The sequence below is a fragment of the Neomonachus schauinslandi genome, chromosome 3 (genome assembly GCF_002201575.2).
Source record: "Neomonachus schauinslandi chromosome 3, ASM220157v2, whole genome shotgun sequence".
Lineage (NCBI taxonomy): Eukaryota > Metazoa > Chordata > Mammalia > Carnivora > Phocidae > Neomonachus > Neomonachus schauinslandi.
This window is the reverse complement of record NC_058405.1, coordinates 155,475,346-155,499,222: the sequence shown is the minus strand read 5'-3', so window position 1 is coordinate 155,499,222 and position 23,877 is coordinate 155,475,346. Positions and strand designations below refer to the sequence as shown.

At 40.8% G+C, this 23,877-nt stretch overlaps 1 protein-coding gene across 1 annotated transcript in view; it reads left to right on the top strand.

The window, feature by feature from the left end:
- The window catches only part of ANKRD44 (ankyrin repeat domain 44), a 313,592-nt gene that overhangs the window by 155,623 nt on the left and 134,092 nt on the right, over nt 1-23,877 (top strand). The window contains exon 4 of the mRNA XM_044913694.1: nt 9,912-9,982. Within this exon, the coding sequence (XP_044769629.1) occupies nt 9,912-9,982 (71 nt within the window). The remainder of the gene's footprint in view (nt 1-9,911; nt 9,983-23,877) is intronic.

Sequence of the window (23,877 nt, the reverse complement as noted above, 5' to 3'; positions counted from 1 at the left end):
TTCTTAATAAAAAATGGCATCTTCAGTAAAACATTTATATTGCCTTGGAAGTCTGATTTCTGACTAATCAGGCCCAGTATTATGAATTCAGTAGATTTGAATATCTTTTCATTTTTTCATTGTTAAAAAAAAATGAACAAACAAAACTGATTCCTTAAAGCCTGCACAAACAAACACCAAATGTACGTGTTTATTTACATACATTTAAATTGTGTGGCAAGACAATACTATGTTTTGTCGTTGGATACCTGACTATGACTATGTAATAAAACATGGAAGGAAAGGAAACATATCAATTTCCAGATAATTGTTACCTGTAATCTGAGGAGGCTGGCTGGGTGAGAGAGATTTTCAGGGAAGGGTGAAAAAGAGACTATAACTCTGTAAAATATTTTATTTAAAAAAGATTGGAAGCAGATATAGCAAACATGGTTTTGTGCTATTCTCTTTATTTTTTTATGTATTTTAAATATCTCATCGGATTTAGAAATGTCAATGCTTTCATTTTTGGAAAACTGCGTGCTTGGTACATCTCACCAAAATGGTTTCCAAAACCAATATGTGCTTTCTCCCTTGAGTATTTGCTAGACAAATCCCCAGGATGAATCTGAGCTCATGCAACGTGTCTCCCTGTGGATTGCAGCCCGGCTGGCTTTTCCTCTCCTCCTTTTTGTCTAGGGAGATGAAAATCTGGAGGAAATACCTCTGCCCACAGACTATGCAAAACGCCTGTACTAAGGTTTTGCCTTTGTTTGCGGTAGTAAAGGGAAACTGAAGAATTCCAAAGTAAACTATGCAAAGGTAGGAGCTAATGCATGTATTCAAACAGATGTCAGGAACACTGTAGAAAAAAACCCGAAGAATTGTGCTGTGATACACCCGGATGATTCCCGTTGCCCTTATTTTTGTTGTGTTCATGTTCTGGAGGTGGATTTTCCCAGGAAACAAGTATTCTGTGCCATACAATGCGTGTGCCCCGTGCTCTTGACAAGTGCGTGGAGCTTAGGTTAGATTTTGTGTGGCATTCCTGTGCTTTCAAGAACAGGCCTTCCTTCTGACAATTTTAAAGATGTTCCAGGGCTTTGTTCCAAACAAACATGTATTGTTCTATGCTGGCACAGACTATGGCCAAGAGACAGTACGCACCTGGCTGGTGGCCCCGGCAGTGGAAATTTGGTCCATGGAAGGTTGTAGGCAGAATCAGTGGGGGTGCAAAACAAAGAATTTTGTGGGATGACACTGAAGTGGTCCCAACCATCCAAATGTATTAAGAGACATCTCAGAGTCTCAGAGGAATGCTTAGTTCATGAATGTGCAAATTCAAAACTTTGTGTTAGACCCCCAACTTTGGTTTTTTGTTTGTTTGTTTTCCCACTTCTGAAGGAAGATTTTAATTCTGCAGCATGAAGTTGACCCATCTGTTTTCCTCAGGCATCTGTGGGCTGGTGACTTTCGAGCAACATAGTTTCACTTCACCTTCATGTGAGATGGAGTCCACCAGCCTCTCTTACGTGAGGTTCATCCAGTAGAGCCTGGAGAAATTGTTCCATAGATATTGATTGGCACACCTGTTTGGTCTTGGAATTACTGAGCTGTTAGCCTCTCTGGTATAATTTTGGATGGCACATGCTATGAAATTTGTCCTCTTCCTCATATCAAATTAGGAAGGCTTAGGGTATGGGAGAGCATTGGGGGAAGTGCTTTAGAAATTTTACTCAACTGTGGAAGCTTAGACAAACTCTTGGAATTCACATGGCTTTAATTTCCCTGAAAGGTCCTTTATTCAATTTGTATATTAAATTCCTAAAGAAATACCATCACAAGAGCATGATGATTTCATTTCTCAGCTTACATCTGGCAGCTGACCCTTCAGGGAATCCAACCAAACTGTTTTCCAGTTTAATAATGAATGAGGTGCTAATGATTCCCATGTTGGACAAATAATTTGGCCTTGCCAGAATAGCCCAGTACAGCTGTGTACTCCATTGTTGTATTAACTTACGGAGCGTGGTGTAACCCAAGCCCACTAAATTCCTCCTGACATTATCTCCTAGTAGCCAGGCGGATGGAACCCTGAATGCCTCTGAGTAGAAAGGGACGAATTCAGGCTTTGAAACTTTCCTCTTCTTATGACTGCCAGTTCAAATTCTGGCTTTATTTCACCCCTCCCAACCCCCCCACCTCTGGCTTCTGTTTGGGAACCAGCCGAGTCAGGATTCAGGCGAAGAGAAGGTTAAGAGTTTGCTAAATCATTTGCTGGAGATGCATGAATGAGATCAGGTGAACCAATCAGTGGCTAAGAGTTAAGAGACCAGGGTTGAGCTCCAGGAAGCAGAGCACACAGGACAATGGGCACAGTGACAGGGCCCTATAGAGAAACCGGGGGTGCACAAGGGTTCAAGTGCTGGGCTGAAGGAAGAAAACTGGAAGTACCCACCTTCTAACATGCTGAGTGTTTGTGAGGTGTAACTACTAATTAAAAATGATATTTATTAGAACATCGACCACAAAACAAGTGGTATTCCTGTAAAATTATTTCCTATGATTTGTCAAAAGGTAATTACCATTCTCAATGCAAAGTATTGTCAGAGCAGGTGGCAGGTCATTCTTTTGATTCTTTTATGCATAACAAATATTCATCCTTTGCTGTTGGATTTGATTTGATTTTTTTTTTTTTTTTATCTGGTGAAAGAGGGGTGATTAAACCAAGTAATGCTGGTTTGGACGCCCTCAGTGTGGTGTGATTATGAAGTAATGAGACATTTTCTGGTGGGTGTGTAAACTGGTTCTAAAGGCAAGTCCAAAGGGAGTTTGAAAAATGTTTTAAGCAATTGCCACATACACTGAATTATCATACACTCTTCCAAGGTCGTTGCTTTGAAGGACAGTGCTCCTGGGCTGTAATAACACTTGGGCTGTTTGTTCAAAAGCAAAATCAATAGCAAGCTGATCTCATTATATTATAATCATATTTCATATAATCTTTCTTTCATATTTGTTTATTTCTACAATTAAAAGTCAAACTTTGGTTAAACCAGCTTTAAGAATCAGTCATTCTCTCTGGCCTGTAAGGTTTTTCAGTCACTTGGTCTACCTTTAAGCTTTGTTTTACTTCTTCCTAGATGACAAGGCTAAGAACACAGAAAAATTACTTCTGGGAAAGAGACTTAGTTTCCTTTACTCTTGGTCTCTATGAAAAAAAATCAAGTGGTAATAGGGATATGATGAAAGTGTACTTCATTTATAATTAGAGTATATGCCTGACAACTTTGAGTTGGATCTTTGTTTCTGAAGAATCAGTTATAGCCTAGCACTTTTTTTTTTTTTTTTTAATGTTTAAACTTTAAGATGTCCTTGGGTAAAAAGCATTTGCCTTTAAATCATTAGACATGCAGACTCTGTGTCCTTCGGTTCACAATGGTGCCTGACAGGCAGGTAAATAACATGAAGCTTCCTTTAGAAAAATCAGTTATAAATATTCAACTCAGAACCATCCGAAGTCTCCCTCAGACATGTAAACAAGACTGTTGGATGTGTTCGACGGAAGAGGATGAGGAAGAGGGTGGCAGGGGATGACACTGATGAAATAGTCCTTGGTCCCCGTTCAGATAACTCTGCTTTTGTCATAATTTGTTGTTCAGGGAGAGGAGGTTTTCCTGGCAGCTGCCTGTTTAACCTTCTGGAGGAGGATGAGTGGAGGGATGGAGACTGAAGGAAGCCACTTCCTAGATTTCTAATGATTTTTCAGTTCCTCAAGTGACTCTAAAGCTGCACAGAAACAATGCTGGTGTGGTTGGTTATGAGACGCCGCAGGTGTGGTTGGTTGTGACACGCCGGGGGTGGGTTGTCTGCGACACGCCGCGGGGGTGGGTTGCTTTATGATACTTAGCAAGCTCAGGGTCGTTTTTCTCCTTGAAAGAATTTTAATATTAAAAGCCACATTTGGATCTACATAAAACTGGAAATTTTCAGAATATATAAATAATAATAGTAATAACAATACAGTGTAAATGTATAAATTATAAGAAAAAACAATAGAATAGATTATATGTAATATAATACATATTATAACAATATAATGGAAAAATAGAGGAAACAGGCCAAGTATATGAACAAGCAGTTCTCAGAGAATGAATTGCAAATGGCCAGTAAACAAACATCTCAGAAGATGCCCAATCTCACTATTAAACAGGAAAACCAAAAAATGTGATACTATTCTCTCCCAATCAAATTTGCAGTATTTTAAATGACTAATAATATCAAGTATTGATGAGGATGTGGGAAACGAAGCACTCTCACACAGTAGCTCTCTTTGGAGGGTTGAGACTAAGGATTAAAACCAAAAGTGTGCATGACCCATGACACAGAAAGTCCATTTCTGATGATCTGTCCTCGACAAATACTTGCATGTTTGCATAAGGAATCATTTTATGGATGTTCACAGCAGCATTGTTTGAATAAAGAAATACTGGAAACAAATGAAATACCTATCAATGGAGAGAATGTCTAAAAAGTATAGTGTGTTAGTGTTGGAATACATGTGGTAATTAAAAGGAATGGACTCATACTGTAGGTGTCAACAGAGACACATACGAAAAATATGTTGTTGGGTGAAATGATTCAGAGTGTCAATTCAGAAACAATTCAGAAATTCAGAATGTTACTGTAACAGGAGACAATATTCAGAAGGTTATTATGATATGATATAATCTATGTAAAAGCATACTTATAAAACACTATAGATTTTTAAAAATTATTGTGTGATGTTTTAAAAACACAAAAAGAATATTGTACTGACCACTCAGCTTAATTCTCTCAATTTTTCTATGGTACATAGATTGGCATGTGAAGGGATAAAAGAAACTGGAAGCTTATGTACCAGGCTCAGAGCAGTGGTTTTTTTCTTTTCTTTTTTTTTTTTTTCAGGAAATAGGAAGAGTCCAGCATTGAGGATAATCCTCAAGGGGAATTTACCCAAATATGTAAACCCATTTTATTTTTAAAAAAAGCATTTTCATGCATTATTCGTATGAACAAAACATGAAGTAAAATAGGACTGTTGGTTTTCTTTGCGATAGGCAGATTTTCATAGCTGCTGTTCAAATGGGCTCAGTGGAAGAGACATTGAGGAATCTCTGTTTTAACCAGAAAGCATCCTTCAATGAGCAACTATTAATTTAGGTCTGCCCTGGCCTTAGACCTAGGTTGGGACATTGTGCCATTGGCAGATGCCCCCAGTTTCTATCCCTGAGTCCCTGACTCTGCTCTGCTAATAGTGAGCAAGCAATTAGGTAGTGCTTACCCTGTGCCAGAAAGTGATCTCGGGGCTTTTGTGGTTCATCCTTCTCGACTGTTCAATGTTTCTACAAAAGTGGGCTCATTCCATATGTAATATTTCAGTACTTGCTTTTTTCATGTAATATTATTAAGAAGTCTTATAAATCATCACAGCTACCTCATATGGCTATATAGGAATTTATTTAACCAACTCTTCTTTGTCTAACCCCAAAGTTTCCAGTATTTTACTTTTATGATTAACCTTTTATAATACATTCATGAGGATTAGTCTTAATATTAACCCATAGTTACTTCCTTTAGAAACATGTTATAGAGCATTCTAGTGCACACATACACAAAGACAGAAATAGGTTGGGTGTAAGAGGGAGAGAGAGAGGAATGGAGGGGGAGGGGGAGGGAGAAGATAGAGTGAGACTAAAGGTAAGATTTCAACATGCAGTGGCAAAAGCAGGTGGACGCAGGTCTGGGCAGGTACCACACACATGCACTGTGCCCCTCCTTAGTGTCCTGGTGGTCTGCCTGGTGAGGAGCTACTGGGTTGAGATGCTTAGATTCAAAATGTGGTGATAAAATGGCATTTGGAGAGACAGCAAAAGATTCCATCAGATTCTAGAGCTCTCTCACCTTTGGGTGGTATGGACTTCCATGGTCCCACCTTTCCTGGGTGTGCTTACCTTGCCTCTGTTCTACAGCTGGGGGTCTACCTGTGGGGTCAGCTATAGTGATTGTGGAGGGAAGAGAGCATGAGAAAGAAGTAACAACGGGACCAGCAAGGAACAAGTTGTTAACCTAAAAATTTCTTTTCAAATTGGACTGTGCAACCAAGGTTATCTACAAATCCAACAGCAGTCATGGCTCCTAATCACTTACTCACCTGGGGTGAGCCTTAGGAACATCCTGGAAGAGACTATGACTGGGCCACTTTATATATGGAACTGTCATTTTATTTTTACCAAGGAGAAGAGCCACTAACTGAGAAAATAGTGTAAGAAAAAGCATATTAATCCTCCCTATTTTTATGAAGAAACATAAAACTTCAGATGCACTAGCTTTCTTAAAAATGTTCAATAGTAAATATTTCAAACATACAGAAAATGTGGAGAATAATATAAGTAATACCCGGGTACACCAAGATTTAAGAAATCTTAACATTTTTTCCATGTTTGTATCATATCTTTTTTTTTTTTTTTTTTTTTAGATTTTGTTTGTTTATTTGAGAGAGTCAGAGAAAGAGAGAGCGCGCGAGATGGGGAGGGTCAGAGGGAGAAGCAGACTCCCCACTGAGCGGAGAGCCTGACATGGGGCTTCATCCTCGTACTCTGGGATCATGACCTGAGTTGAAGGCAGACACTTAACCGACTGAGTCACCCAGGCACCCCTCATATCTTTTTTCTAAATAAAATATTGAAGATACACTTCCAGCCCATTTCACATGCTTACTTCATCCTTTCTCCCACCACCCCGCTCTAGAAGCAACCACTATCCAGAATTGGTATCTGTTTTCTTTAGCCACATTTATTATTTTTATTTCATGAGTGTGCATCCACAAACCACATATAAAATTGTTTTTGTAAATTTAAAAACTTTTTATAACTGACATTATGCCGTAGGTATTACTTTGCAACTTCATTTGTTCGTTCATGTTGTGTTTTTGAAGTGCATCTGTTTATGTATATATAAAACTTCAGTTCCCTCATTTCCATGACAGTGTGGCATTCCATTGTACAAAAATACCATAATGTATTTATCCATTTTCCTCTTGATCAACATTTAAGATTCCAGTTTCTTGCTGTTACAAACATGCTGCAGTGAACATTCTTACACACGTGTGAGAGTTTGTCCGGGTATACAGTTGGGGGTTGCTGGGTAGTAGGGCACACATATTGTCAATTTTACGAGGTAGCACCAATTGCTTCCCAAAGGCGGTTGTACCAATTCACACTCCCACTCCTGTATGTAAGTCTTAATATTACTCCATACCCTTGCTAACTCTTGGCATTGTCCTACTTTACAATTTTCACCAATTTGATGGGTGTGAAATGGTATGTTATTGTTGCTTTTATTTGCCTCTCCCTCTTGAATTTTGAGAAGTATATTTTCATAGGTTGTCTTGCCATTTAGGGTTCTTCTTGCATTAGCTTTTGAAGTTTATGCACATGCAATGCAAAATTTACTCTGTCAAAGACTATGAATAATAAAGTATGTATTTCTGTTTCATATTATTATAACCAGTGTTTGGAGCTAAAAGGAGAAAGGTGGGAAAGAAGGAAATGAAATCAAGGGGGAATATATACACATATATATTTGAAAATAGATATATGAAAATGGAGAAAAAGAGAGAGAGAGAGATGGACAGAGGGAGAGAGGAATGAAAGTAAGGAATGGAGAGAAAAATGCGGACAGTGGAAGGGACGCTTAATCAGTGTTTAGTTGAATGGCTAGTGATGAAGTGAGGCACAGCGCCTAAGAGCTTGGGCTTTGAAGTCAGACTGTCTGCGTTCAAATCTGCCCCTTCCTAGTTGTGTACCTGGAGCATATTAATTCTCATTGCCTTAATTCCTTCATCTACAAAATTGGCATCTTAGCATCTCCCTATTCAATGGACTACACGTACGTTAGTGTACAGAGTAAGAGCTCAGATTATGTCAGCGATTTTTAACAAGGCTCTTAGCAGTTGCACAGCTGTAATAATAGAATTGTAGCTCTTTAGAACTAAAGGGAACTCCTAGGCGAATGAGTCTCCAAGTCTGGGCTCTACCGCTTAGCATTTAGATCTGCACTATCCAACACGGTAGTCACAAACCAGCTGTGGCTACTGAGCACGTGATGTGTGGCCAGTTTCAGTGCAGATGTGCTGTAAGGGTAAAATACACATTGGATTTTGAAGCTTTTGCATGAAAAAAAAATGTAAATTACCCCAATAATTTTAAACTCAATTGCATGATATTTTGGATATATTGAGTTAAATAAGATATATTACTGAAATTAATTTTACTTGTTTTTTAATCCCCTTTTTAATGTGGCTACTAGAAAACTTAAAATTGCATCCTTGGCTCACATCACATTTCCATTGGACAGCACTGACTTTGAGGCTCTGAGTCTGAGCTGATGCGGTACCCATAGCAGGTATCTGACCCACATAGTGTTACTTCCTCTAAACATGCTGAAGGAAGGGGTGACTAGAGTGGGGAAAGAGACATCATGCAGACGGCTAGGTGACAACTCAGTCCCAGAGTGTGCTGTGGCCAAGTATTCTCCCTTTCAGATGACTGGTTCGACTTCGTGACATCAAGTTCCTTAAACAAGGAGAGGGTGAGCGGAAGGGCCAGGTCGAGGCACACTTCCCCCGGGGAGGAGACTTGCACCCAGCCCTTTAGGATGTTCACTCCAGAGCCGTAAACCCAGGACTTCCTGCTGCAGGGGAGGGAGATACCTACTGCCTTTGATTCTTAGCATGCCCAAGCTGATTTTATTTGATCCTATTGATGTAAGGGGCTTGAGCCTCCTGAGGTAAGCTGCCTGGATGGACTTAGTAGAATTACGATTCAAAACTTGATGAACTAAGCAACAATTTATCAGTGGCTTTCAATCTTGACAGCATATTAAAATAACCTTGGGTCTTGGGGAGCTTTTAAAAACTATTTGTGCCTGGCCCCATCTCAAACCAATGAAATCAGAATGGGGGGAGGGGAGGAGAGACTTTCTCTCTTTGTTTTAGGAAGTATTATGTTCTTGTTTTCTAGAATTAATATTGTTGATGGTATTTGTTCTTCAGTTAAAGAGAGAAAGTAGTGTTAAGTTCTATGATTTGTTATTTCTTTTTTAGCTGGTGGCTTAAACTAAATTTCTAGCTCACTTTTTTTTTTAAGAGAGAGAGAGAGAGAGTGAGTGGGGGGAGGGGCAGAGGGAGAGAGAGAATATTAACAGACTCCATGCCCAGATGGAGCCCAATGCAGGGCTCAATCTCACCACCGTGAGATCATGACGAAAACAAGAGCCAGACGCTTAACTGACTGAGCCACCCAGGCACCCCTCTAGCTCACTTTGACCCACGAAAGTCACCTGTTGCCTTTTTCTTTTTTTCCTTTTTAAAACTAGGTTTCTATTTTTCAGCTCTCAGCTGTCCTTGGCCTCAGAGAGATGAATCAATCCCTGCTTCCACTTGACTCATTTTCTTGGCCCTTGTTCCAGAGGCATCCCCTCTGCATTTCCCCTCTTCTGCCTTACTTTCTAGTTTCTTTGATTCATCCCTGCACTCTTCTTCCTCGTGAGCTTCCTTCCTTGTTGTCCTGAGGCTAACATTGGCTCCTCTTATTGCATCTACAAAGATATCACACATACTTCTCTTACCCTTCTCTTTTATTTCACAAAATTTTCCATCTGAGCAAAAGACTGATCAAAACCCTGAACCCCAGGGGCACCTGGGTGGCTCATTCGGTTAAGCATCTGCGTTCGGCTCAGGTAGATTTCAGGGTCCTGAGATGGAGCCCCGCTTCAGGTAGATTTCAGGGTCCTGAGATGGAGCAAATGAGAGCACAAGATACCACATTTGACTTAACATGAGTAGAATTTCCCGACTACATTATGCCTCTAACTTGTGCTTCTGCTTCCAGGAGCTCGTGTAAATGCCAAGGACAACATGTGGCTGACCCCACTGCACCGGGCTGTTGCCTCCAGAAGTGAAGTGAGTGATTATCTTATTTAATCTAGTACCTCCAGGCCCTAGAAAGAGAAAAATGCTTTCTGCTGAACTAGGGATTCTTGCTTGTGAACAAAAGGCTTTTATTTCTAATGCAAGAAGGTTACCAAAATTGAAAGTTGACTTTTTGGAGCATCTCCTGCATGCCAGGCATGGTGCTTGGGGCGGGGGGTGACTGGAGTAATCCAAGGCGGACAGTGTGATCCTTGGCTTCAGTGAGTTCTCAGTCTGGAGGGGGCGGCAATCAGGTAAGCATATCAGTACAGTATCATAAGTTGGTTGGAGGAGGAAGCAAACAACTACTTGAATAGAGAAGTCTTCCAAGAAGGGATGTCAATTGAGCTGGTCCTTGGAGGATGAGAAGGCACTTACCAGGCCAGGGGAAGGAGGGAGGGTGGAGGCAAGGGGATAAACATGCTAGAGGACAAGGGACGTGGAAATGAATGAATGGCGGGTTCAGTTGGATGTAGATGGAACAAGGGATGTAGTGGAGATAAGTCTGATAGCAGGGGCTGGGTCACATGGCAAAGGACTGGGGGTCCTCTGAGCAGTGGGGTGTGGTCACAGAGATAAGTATGAAGCTGACAGCATTTGGGACCTCGTGAGGGTAAGGTTGAAGAGAGGCCACTGGGTGAATGGTGGGGCCATTAATTGAGAAGGCAGAGGCGGAGGAGCAGGGAAAGGAAACCAGTTCTGTCTGAACATGCCGAATTCGGCAAACATGTCACCAGAATGTAAGCTCCAGAAGGGCAGGAATCTGTGTTTTGTTCCCTGATGTATCCCAAGCCTGGTCCATTGTAGGTGCTCATGAAAGAATTTATTTTGCATTCTGGAAATGCAGGTGACGATGGCTATTAGGTGATCATTATTCATACAGGTCTCGCACTTAGGAACTGAGAGGCTGGTCATTGAAACTATAGCAGGTGGATCAGCTGGTTCAGGGAACGTATAAGTGCCGAGAAGAGAAAACCAGTGTGGGTGAGGGGTGGTGGGGAATGCTGGTGACTTTGAGTCTTGAAACCTGGCCAGGGGGAATGCTCACCATCCAGGGAGCCAAGAGTCTCTTTCCCAGGAGGCACTTGTCACTGGATGACTAGTCTTTGTAGCTGATTTTACCAAATGAGGTTCCTCGGCTACCAGCGAAGGTGCTATTCTCCAGCTATATCTAGGAGCAAGGGCTGTTGCCGAGGATGCCCACTAATGTCGCAGCTGTCGAAGGCTGTCATCAGTGTCAGCCTTTTCTCGTCGGCAACTATCTGGTAGATGACAGTTATCTCAGTGCTCATAATCTTCCTTGCTGTGCTGTGTGATTTGAGTTTTTATAAGGTGTAGGTTGTGTTCTCTTTCCTAAGAGCCCGCATGGAATGAGGGAGGCAAATGATCCTAAGTTGCCCGGCTCATACCCTGGGGAATCCAGAATCTTCTTATGGTCCCATTATTTCATTTCTGTTTTTCCTGGGAAAGCAGGAACAGTGGGCTGCTCGAGTCTGTATGACCAGCTTCATGAGACCAGCTCCTTTACAGAGGAGTATTTCCTGGTCTTTTAAGACCATGTCATCTTCAGTAAATTTCTTTTTAAGTATCTTTTGAAAAATACGGGTTTGTTTCCTCTTTTAACAAAAACCAGGTCTTTTAGGTTAAAAAAAAAATTCATTAAGCACTTCCTATATGCCGGCCTTGTGCTTAGGAGGCATGCGGTCTAGTGGGACAGAAAAACATAAGACCAGATGATTTCAGAACTATGTGATCTTTCCCAAGTGATCTCCCCCTTTGTTAGCTCAGCTACTTGCTTCAGGCCTCAAAACATCCATTTGCAGCAACCCTCAGCTTGCCTTCTTTACGTGTCATTGGTGTATTTGAGTTGAATCAACCCAATGATTGATCAGTCTTTGTATCTGAGAAAGGCATTTGTTGCTTCTCTAAGGAACCAGCTCCTTCTGCAGGTTTGCTGGGGGAAAAAAAATCCCTTGCAGGTGTCTCTTGCGGGGAAGGAATTAAATGCAAACAGACCCTGAGTTGTAAATAATCAGGGTCATATATAGACTTGTGAAAGAGGATGTCTTCATATTAATATCTATCACAACAAGTTGAAAAGTTTCTTATGAAAATTGGAGTCTTTGTAACCGTCATTGGAACTGATTGTGAACATCTTAACTCCAGCACATCGCTGTGCCGTGGCGGTTCTAAATTCAGATTTCTTGCTTCCTTTGAATTTGATGCTCTTGCCATTACATTGTGCCTCCCCTAAATCATAGCTGAGGCAAGAGAAGCAGGCTAGATGGGGAAACGACAGAGAAGGTTTGGATTGGTGTTTTGAAACTTGGCTGCCAAAGGGGATCTGTGCGCTCAGCATGAAAGCTGGCACATCTCCCTGTCGCTTAGATTGGCAAAGACCGGTATTACTTATATGAATATGAATTAAAAACCATTTCTTTATCGAAAGGCTTATAAACTCTCTACTGTCCTCAAAGCCCTTTGCTTCTAAATTGTAGGTAATTGATGCTTCCGGGTTCAATCAGGGAACCAGAACCACCAAGAGAGATATAAGATAACATCTTTATTATAGTAATTAGACCTTCCACAGGTGTGTGAGCTGCTGGAGAAGTTTGTGTCAGGCTGTCCCCTTGGGTTCTGGTGGTCTGAAGTCACTGTGGGCAGGCAGGGTCTGCCATTGGGGGAAAAAAAGCTGGATGTGAAATGGGAGAGAACAAGAACAAACTGGAAGCTCTGACTGTCTCTCACTGCCTCAACATGTGGACTTGGGTGACTCGCAGAAGGAGCTGTGGGCTTCACCTTGGAGCTTGAAGGCACCTGGCCTGAGGAGGGGAGAAACTGAGGCAGATACTGCAAGTTCTGAAGACGCACCAGCTATGCCCTGTGCCAACACGTGGCTCCTGCTGGTCAGTGACGACGTGCGCAAGCTGCAGCAGGGCCTGGCGCCCAGCACACAATCAGCCTGTGCTTTCATCTGTGTGTTCCAAAATGCATGAAGGTTTCTCTTGTGGCAAACGGGACTGGGGAGGGGATCCTGAGAAATGTAGTTCGAATGTAGGCTAAGTTGACACAGTATAAAACTACCCGTGAAATTGTTATTCTATTCTAATTAAAAAGACCTTCTAGATAGTAAGTTCCTTGAAATGAGTGCCGCACCTGTTTGCTTATCATTGTATATCTAGTGTTTTGCCTGCTCAGTAAACAATTGTTTTTTTTTTTTTTAGTACTTTCTTTTTAAATTTTTAAAAAAGCTTTTATTTATTTGAGAGAGAGAGAGTGAGAGAGAGAGCACAAGCAGGGGGAGCTGCAGAGGGAGAGGGAGAAGCAGGCTCCCTGCTGAGCAAGGAGCCCAATGCGGGGCTCGATCCCAGGACCCTGGGAAGGCAGATGCTGAACCGACTGAGCCACCCAGGTGCCCCTGAACAATTGTTTTCTGAGTGATTCCTTAAAGACTGGCTTTCTAACATAAGCTATGTTAACGTGATTCTCTGTACAACTGCTAACGTAGAACTAGTTTGCACCACAGAGAAGGCTGGTGGTAATCATCTTGCATGCATGCAACGTAAGCCGATTTGAAGCTTGTTTCTGGAAGTGTAGCCCTGGAAGCCATTTAAACCACTGGAACCTGAAAGATCAGGTTGAGTTTCAAAATTGTATGCAACACAGGTATACGTGTAAGTCAGAGATACCCGTATAAGTCAAGATTTCTGAGCTTTCTTTCCATCCAGGCAAATTTTATGTTCCAATTTCTATGCCTGGAAAAATAATGTTCGTTGCTAAATTTATTTCCTGAGCCTGTAATAGAATAGGAGTATCAGATCATCCTATTGATTAAACATCCACCCGTGCCTGACAGAAAAGCTCCTACACAGACAGGAAAGTAGATCAAGACAGGGTCATACCTGCTGAAAATCGTCCAACGTGGATTGGGTTCTGGAGGTAAACTCCCAAGACTTTCCTTGGTACTGATCAGGCTGTACCGTGTGCTTCCTTCTGATCCAGAACCCACCCCTCCCCACGTTTGGGGTTCCCAGGGAGGAGACAACCAAACACATAATTGGAGCCAAGGAGCACTGTATCCCCAGGGCCTTAAACTCACGCCCCCCACCACCAATTACTCCCACTGTTGAGAAGACATGAAGATAGTCTCTTGCCAAAATATTAGGGAAACATATTTTGCAATTCTAGATAACATAGATGAGCAAGATTTGGGGCTTACAGGGAGAATTTTCTGAAGCATTGTGAATTATTTCATATTGTTTCTCCTGTTTAGCTTATTCTTCCTGCTTTTTTGTTTTTCTTTCTTGGAAAAGAGCAGCCCTGGGGACAGGAATTAAATCCATACGAGCCTGGCCAGTTTAATACATGTTTATTGAAGCCCACTCAATGGAAGGCACTGTTAATGTGTGCTACAGGGGCCTTGAAAGGGTACAAAGTGTGTCTTCTAGGACATGGTATTTAGGGCAGACAACCAGGCACACAGCCTACCGTGGCCTACATCCAAATGCAGCCGGCGTTTCACACATGCCTTTTCTTTTTAAAGATTTTATTTATTTATTTGACAGAGAGAGATAGAGCAGGAACACAAGCAGGGGGAGTGGGAGAGGGAGAAGCAGGCATCCCACCAAGCAGGGAGCCCGATGCGGGGCTCGATCCCAGGACCCTGGGATCATGACCTGAGCTGAAGACAGACTTTTTTTTTTTTAGTATTTACTTATTTATTTATTTTGCATTTTATTTTTTTTATTATGTTATGTTAATCACCATACATTACAGCATTAGTTTTTGATGTAGTGTTCCATGATTCATTGTTTGGGTATAACACCCAGTGCTCCATGCAGTATGTGCCCTCTTTAATACCCATCACCAGGCTAACCCATCCACCTCCCCCTCCCCTCTAGAACCCTCAGTTTGTTTCTCAGAGTCCATAGTCTCTCATGGTTCGTCTCCCCCTCCGATTTCCCCCCCTTCATTCTTCCCTTCCTGCTATCTTTTTTTTTTTAACATACAATGTATTACTTATTTCAGAGGTACAGGTCTGTGATTCAACAGGCTTACACAGTTCACAGTGCTCACCATAGCACATACCCTCCCCAATGTCTATCACCCAGCCACCCCATCCCTCCCACCCCCTACCACTCTAGCAACCCTCAGTTTGTTTCCTGAGATTAAGCATTCCTCATATCAGTGAGGTCATATGATACATGTCTTTCTCTGACTTATTTCGCTCAGCATAATACCCTCCAGTTCCATCCATGTCGTTGCAAATGGCAAGATTTCATTACTTTTGATGACTGCATAATATTCCGTTGTGTATATATATATATATATATATATATATATATATATATATATACACACATACCACATCTTCTTTATCCATTCATCTGTCGATGGACATCTTGGCTCTTTCCATAGTTTGGCTATTATGGATATTGCTGCTATAAACATCGGGGTGCACGTACCCCTTCAGATCCCTACATTTGTATCTTTGGGGTAAATACCCAGTAGTGCAATTGCTGGGTGGTAGGGTAGCTCTATTTTCAACTTTGTGAGGAACCTCCATACTGTTTTCCAGAGTGGCTGCACCAGCTTGCATTCCCACCAACAGTGTAGGAGGGTTCCCCTTTCTCTGCATCCCCGCCAACATCTGTCGTTTCCTGACTTGTTAATTTTAGCCATTCTGACTGGTGTGAGGTGGTATCTCATTGAGATTTTGATTTGGATTTCCCTGATGCTGAGAGATGTTGAGCACTTTTTCATGTGTCCGTTGGCCATTTGGATGTCTTCTTTGGAAAAATGTCTGTTCATGTCTTCTGCCCATTTCTTGACTGGATCATTTGTTCTTTGGGTGTTGAGTTTAAGAAGTTCTTTATAGATTTTGGATACTAGCCCTTTATCTGATATGTCATTTGCAAATATCTTCTCCCATTCTGTCGGTTGTCTTTCGGTTTTGTTGACTGTTTCCTTGGCTGTGCAAAAGCTTTTTATCTTGATGAAGTCCCAATAGTTCATTTTTGCCCTTGCTTCCCTTGCCAATGGCAATGTTTCTAGGAAGAAGTTGCTTCAGCTGAGGTCAAAGAGGTTGCTGCCTGTGTTCTCCTCTAAGATTTTGATGGACTCCTGTCTCACATTGAGGTCTTTCAACCATTTGGAGTCTATTTTTGTGTGTGGTGTAAGGAAATGGTCCAGTTTCATTCTTCTGCATGTGGCTGTCCAATTTTCCCAACACCATTTGTTGAAGAGACTGACTTTTTTCCATTGGACATTCTTTCCTGCTTTGTCAAAGATGAGTTGACCATAGAGTTGAGGGTCCATTTCTGGGCTCTCTATTCTGTTCCATTGATCTATGTGTCTGTTTTTGTGCCAGTACCATACTGTCTTGATGCTTTGTAATAGAGCTTGAAGTTTGGAATTGTGATGCCACCAGCTTTGCTTTTCTTTTTCAACATTCCTCTGGCTATTTGGGGTCTTTTCCGGTTCCATACAAATTTTAGGATTATGTGCTCCATTTCTTTGAAAAAAGTGGATGGTATTTTGATGGGGATTGCATTGAATGTGTAGATTGCCCTAGGTAGCATTGACATCTTCACAATATTTGTTCTTCCAATCCATGAGCATGGAACGTTTTTCCATTTCTTTGTGTCTTCCTCAATTTCTTTCATGAGTATTTTATAGTTTTCTGAGTACAGATTCTTTGCCTCTTTGGTTAGATTTATTCCTAGGTATCTTATGATTTTGGGTGCAGTTGTAAATGGCATTGACTCCTTAATCTCTCTTTCTTCTGTCTTGTTGTTGTTGTATAGGAATGCCACTGATTTCTGTGCATTGATTTTATATCCTGCCACTTGACTGAATTCCTGTATGAATTCTAGCAGTTTTGGGGTGGAGTCTTTCGGGTTTTCCACATAAAGTGTCATATCATCTGTGAAGAGTGAGAGTTTGACTTCTTCTTTGCCTATTTGGATGCCTTTTATTTCTTTTTGTTGTCTGATTGCTGTGGCTAGGACTTCTAATACTATGTTGAATAGCAGTGGTGATAGTGGACATCCCTGCCATGTTCCTGACCTTAGGGGGAAAGCTCTCAGTTTTTCCCCATTGAGAATGATATTCACTGTGGGTTTTTCATAGATCGCTTTTATGATATTAAGGTATGTACCCTCTAGCCCTATACTCTGAAGGGTTTTGATCAAGAGAGGATGCTATACTTTGTCAGATGCTTTTTCTGCATCTATTGAGAGGATCAGATGGTTCTTGTTCGTTCTTTTATCAATGTATTGTATCACACTGATTGATTTGTGGATGCTGAACCAACCTTGCTGCCCAGGGACAAATCCCACTTGGTCGTGGTGAATAATCCTTTTAATGTACTGTTGGATCCTACTGGCTAGTATTTTGGTGAGAATTTTTGCATCCGTGTTCATCAAGGATATTGGTCTGTAGTTCTCCTTTTTGATGGGGTCTTTGGTTTTAGGATCAATGTAATGGTGGCCTCATAAAACGAGTTTGGAAGTTTTCCTTCCATTTCTATTTTTTGGAACAGTTTTAGAAGAATAGGTATTAAATCTTCTTTAAATGTTTGGTAGAATTCCCCTGGGAAGCCATTTGGCCCTGGACTTTTTTTTGTTGGGAGATTTTTGATGACTGCTTCAATTTCCTTAGTGGTTATAGGTCTATTCAGGTTTTTTATTTCTTCCTGGTTCAGTTTTGGCAATTTATACATCTCTAGGAATGCATCCATTTCTTCCAGATTATCTGATCTGCTGGCATAGAGTTGCTCATAATATGTTCTTCTAATTGTTTGTATTTCTTTGGTGTTGGTTGTGATCTCTCCTCTTTCATTCATGATTTTATTTATTTGGGTCCTTTCTCTTCTTTTTGATAAGTCTGGCCAGGGGTTTATCAATTTTATTAATTCTTTCAAAGAACCAGCTCCTAGTTTCGTTGATCTGTTCTACTGTTCTTTTGGTTTCTATTTCATTGATTTCTGCTCTGGTCTTTATTATATCTCTTCTCCTGCTGGATTTAGGCTTTATTTGCTGTACTTTCTCCAGCTCCTTTAGGTGTAGGGTTAGGTTGTGTATTTGAGACCTTTCTTGTTTCTTGAGAAAGGCTTGTATTGCTATATACTTTCCTCTTAGGACCGCCTTTACTGCATCCCAAAGATTTTGAACAGTTGTGTTTTCATTTTCATTTGTTTCCATGAATTTTTTTTTAATTCTTCTTTAATTTCCTGGTTGACTCATTCATTCTTTAGTAGGATGCTCTTTATTTGAGTTCTTTCCGACTTTTCCTCCAAAGGCAGACGTTTAACGACTGAGCCACCCAGGCGCCCCCACACATGCCTTTTCTTTTGGAATGAATGGAGAGTACCACCAAAGGAGAGTTGCTGAACTTTTCACTTTCCTGTTCTGGAGGCTGTCTTTTGGCTAGCAGAGTTAAAAAGGATTGTATCCTTCTTTAGGCTATAGAAATGAAGATGTTGTGTCCAAATATATATTGTCACAATGAGCACTTATTGAGCACTTAGTGTGTGCTAGGCAGTATGCTGAGCACTTTCTGTGCGCTATTCCATTTTAACCTCTGAGCCACTCTTTGAGACTGATAGTGTTCTTAATCCTAATTTAGGAAACGTAATCTCAGAGACATTGGGGAACGAGCCAAACATGCCACAGCCAGTCAGTGGAGGAGTGTGTAACTCGAGAACCTGCTCTCTTAACCGCCATGCTCGGCTGCTTCCCTCAGATCCCATGAGCACCCTGGTGGATACTGTGCCAACCAATAAAATGGGTCTGCTTTTGTGTCTATGCAGACAGAAGTCCTGATAAGTATAAAAATGGTTCCCAGAGCCGAGCAGGATAAGCATTTTATCTTACAGCTTAAATTTTAAAACTCATGTTTTCCCCCTTCTCTAAAAAACATTGTCATTATTGTGAGCAAAATGCTAGTAGACAGGAGGATTGGAAGAATTATATGGGAGACTAGAATGTTACTGCTTTCCCTAAATTATCTTTAGGGTTATAAAAAGATGATCGCATATAGAACATAGTACCTGGAATGGGAAAAAAAAGTAAGTATTTTGGGACCTATTAGTTAGAATGGAGATGAGTGATAGTCAGATTTACTGTGGATTCCAGTCATCTGGGGTGCTTGTCACAAGTACCTGTTCTAGAACCTCATCTCCAGAGATTTTGATGAAGCCTGGGTTGTGCCCAGAAATCTGCATTTTAAAAAGAAGACTGACGCATGTGATCTATATACCACACTCTGAGAGTTGAGACTGAAGACTGGGAATACTTTAGGATCTGGCCTTCCCAGTGTTGAAAGCCAGCACCACCACCACCACCACTACTACTTCTTCTTTAAGATTTATTTATTTATTTAAGTCCAATTAATTAACTTATAATGTATTATTTGTTTCAGGGGTACAGACCTGTGAATCATTAGTCTGTATAATACCTCGTGCTCATTACAACACATACCCTCCCCAATGTCCATCACCCAGTTACCCCATCCCTCCCACCTCCCCCTCCACTCCAGCAACCCACAGTTTGTTTCTTAGGATTAAGGGTCTCTTATGGTTTGTCTCCCTCTCTGGTTTCATCTGGTTTCATTTTTTTCCTCTGAAAGCCAGCACTTGTTGAATAGTTTCCTCTGAGTTCGTTCATATCCCAAAGTCTCCAGTGAGTCCCCGTTGTACTGCTAGTTCTTAGAATAATTGTACCCTATTAATAATTCTAATAACAAAGGGCGAGTTTAATTTAATAATGAGTACTTTTGGAGGAATTTTCGATTAATTGAATGAATTAGTTGGGTACCGATTTATGCAGTTCTTACAGAATATGAAATTGCTCTAATCAATAGAGGATAAAAGCCCCAAATGATTTCAGTAATAGAGTAAATGCCTTCAGGACTTGAGTGCAGCCTCAGGGACATCAGCCCATGGTAAATGTTTTTAGGCTATAGAAATATATCCTGTCTTTAGGCTATAGAAATGAGGATATTGTGTCCAAATATATATTGTCACAATGAGCACTTATTGAGCACTTAGTGTGTGCTAGGCAGTATGTTGAGCACTTTCTGTGCACTATTCCATTTTAACCTCTGAGCCTTACTTAGTTTGCTAATGATTATACCACTATATTTATTCTATCCAAATATATTGAGTATATGATATGCACAAGGCTTTGGGGAGAGTACAGAAAATTGTGTAAGACTCAGACCCCAGTCTAAAGCAACTTACAGTTTATAAAATTTGACATTGTTTATGCCTGCAAGGACTCTGGATAGTCATAAACAATTACTTTTCCATGAGTAATTTATGACCACTTAAATGCAATGCACATTTGAGAGGGAAGAAACAAATATTAAGGGCAATAGTTTTTAAGACACATGCATCCTGTTTCTTCTCGTCTTTTCCATGTGCCACAATGTATGTTTCTACTTCTTATAACAGGGTTGGAGTGGCCTTTTGTGAAAAGAGAAAGTCATAAAAAGTAGAAATAAACTGACTGCAAATGCCATCTCCAGTTCCCTTCTGTGTGACATCCCATGACAGTTCCTCCCCCTATTATTTCCATGATTGATATAGCACAGCGTCCTATGGAGCATAATCCAAGGAGGTGTGCAGTCCTAAGACTGACTGCTAACTGGGCTGATGCCTCCATTCGGGAGAAATGCTGGAATCCTCACACATGTTTATTCATTAAAAAAGAAACAAAGGCTTTGAAGGAGCATTACTCACAGTGTGGCTTGTGTACCGGTCTCAGCCTGTGAGCTTTTGTCTTAAGACTGCTGTGAAAAGAGTAAGAATTCAGAAACTTTTAGAGCACTTTGATAGAGTCATGTCATGCCTGCTAAATATAATTAATAATAAAAGAATCGAGTTCATGATTTCTCTTTGTCTTTTTTCATTTTATTATTCTACTAATTACTTTTTATTGTATTTTTTTAAGATTTATTTATTGAGAGAGAGAGAGAGCACGAGCAGGAGGGACAGAGAGAGAGGGAGACAGAGAATCTCAAGCAGATTCTGTCTTGAGTGCAGAGCCCGAGGCAGGGCTTGATCTCAAGACCCTGAGATCACAACCTGAGCCAAAACCAAGATGGCCAATTAACTGACTGAGCCACCCAGGTGCCCACTTTTTATTATTGTATTTTACAAAAGTATTGACTCATGATGAATTTGAAATAATTTTTTAAAAACTGGTCCTTCACCACAGATAGTTTGAGAAGCACTATTTAAGTATCTTTTCTTGATTCAGCAAGTGTTCAGCTTCCTTCCCCCATATTAGTTTTCTTTTTATCAGGCAAGTTCCTGTCAGAGTAGGCCCCTAGACATTAAATTTTTAGCCAGTGTGTGATACTGGAAAAGAGAGGCTAATTTTGATTACAAAAATCATTAATTTCCTAAATAGCCATAAAATTACTCTCTCTTAAAACCAAGTTGAAGTGCTTTCAAGATTAAAATTTTTGAAAGAGAAATGCAGTTTTAGAAAAGGAAATTATCTTTTTATTTTTTTATTAACATATAATGTATTGCTTGTTTCAGGGGTACAGGTCTGTGATTCATCAGTCTTACACAATTCACAGTGCTCACCATAGCACATACCCTCCCCAATGTCTCACCCAGCTACCCCATCCCTCCCACCCCCCTCCACTCCAGCAACCTCAGTTTGTTTCCTGAGATTAAGAGTCTCTTATAGTTTGTCTCCCTCTCTGGTTTCGTCCCGTTTCATTTTTTCCTCTTTTTCCCCCCATGATCCTCTACCTTGTTTGTCAAATTCCACATATCCGCAAGATCATATGATAATTGTTTTTCTCTGATTGACTATTTTGCTTAGCATAATACCCTCCTCTAGTTCCATCCACGTCATAGCAAATGGCAAGATTTCATTTTTTGATGGCTGCATAATATTCCTTCATATATATATACCACATCTTTATCCATTCATCTGTCGATGGACATTTAGGCTCTTTCTGTAGTTTGGCTATTGTGGATATTGCTGCTGTAAACATCGGGGTGCATGTACCCCTTCGGATCACTATATTTGTATCTTTGGGGTAAATACCCAGTAGTGCAACTGCTGGGTTGTAGGGTAGCTCTATTTTCAACTTTGTGAGGAAGCTCCATACTGTTTTCCAGAGTGGCTGCACCAGCTTGCATTCCCACCAACAGTGTAGGAAGGTTCCCTTCTCTGCATCCTCGCCAATATCTGTCGTTTCCTGACTTGTTAATTTTAGCCATTCTGACTGGTGTAAGGTGGTATCTCATCGTGGTTTTGATTTGTAGGAAATTATCTTTTTAAAGCAAAGCTTTGTTTTTCCTGAAGTATTATATTAAATTTCTATTAATGTATTAAGCAGGTTTGGCAGGGTAGAACTTCAGTTTAAAAAATTTAAATAAGGAGGGGCGCCTGGGTGGCTCAGTCGTTAAGCGTCTGCCTTCGGCTCAGGTCATGATCTCAGGGTCCTGGGATCGAGCCCCGCATCGGGCTCCTTGCTCAGCGGGAAGCCTGCTTCTCCCTCTCCCACTCCCCCTGCTTGTGTTCCCTGTCTCGCTATGTCTTTATCTGTCAGGTGAATAAATAAAATCTTTTTTTTTTTTTTAAAGATTTTATTTATTTATTTGAGAGAGAGAGAATGAGAGAGAGCACATGAGAGGGGGGAGGGTCAGAGGGAGAAGCAGGCTCCCTGCCGAGCAGGGAGCCCAATGCGGGACTCGATCCAGGGACTCCAGGATCATGACCTGAGCCGAAGGCAGTCGCTTAACCAACTGAGCCACCCAGGCACCCACTTTAAATAAAATCTTTAAAAAAAAAAAATTTAAATAAGGAGAGTTAACATTTAAAAACATTTATGTCAACGTGCTTGGCTGATACTGTCCATTGAGTAAGGTGTGGCCTAGTAGAAAACACCCAAGCTAGGCTCTTAATCAGTTTGGCTGACGGATCACTGCCCTTGACTCAGCCATCTTGCCTATAACGTGAAGCTGTCCATCAAATGAAGGGGTCAGACCAGATGACCCCTGAGGCCTTCTCTACTTCTAATATCCTGTATGTCTGTGAAGTTAATCCATAATCATTTTAGACTACTTGTCTTTTCATGAAAAAAAGTTAATTTTTGGAAATTAAGTAAGATACCCTCCTTTGTATACTAAGTATTTCTTGATATAGTCCTTGTCAAGATGAAAACTATGCAATTCATTTCCTAAGCAGATAGAGAAATAAAACTGAAGAATGCCAAAGTTTTTTGTTCACCCAGCTAAAAAGTTAAAACATTTTATAAAAGTAGATAAGTAGAAGTAGTGGTTATTCTAGGCATCCTTGAGCTATGACAGTGAGTGTTGGTAGGAGAGACAAATATGATGAAGTTGGCACTCACATTGGGACTTGCTTAAAGTTCACATGAAAAGAGATTTATTAGAGACCCTATCCAGTTCTTTTTGTCCCCTTCTGGTCAATGAACCTTTTCCTTTTCTAATTTTTTAGGAAATTTTGTTACCTAATTTTGTTATCTTTAAAAAAAAGTTTTGGGGGCACCTGGGTGGTTCAGTTGGTTGGGCGTCTGCCTTCGGCTCAGGTCATGGTCCCAACGACCTGGGATTGAGCCCTGCATCGGGCTCCTTGCTCTGCGGGGAGCCCCCTTCTCCCTCTCCTCCCTGCTTGCACTCCCTCAATCTGTCTCAAATAAATAAATAAAATCTTTAAAAAATAAAAAAATAAAAAAAAGTTGTTCATGAAGTCATTGGTCTTATCCAAATAGTATAAATTTGTGAAATGTTCCTGCATATTTTTGGTTTGTTAGTCTATTCTGAATTTATGTAATATGTAATGCCAAGCAAGAATCTGTAAAGTACAGTAAAATAATGCACAAGGCAAAGGTAT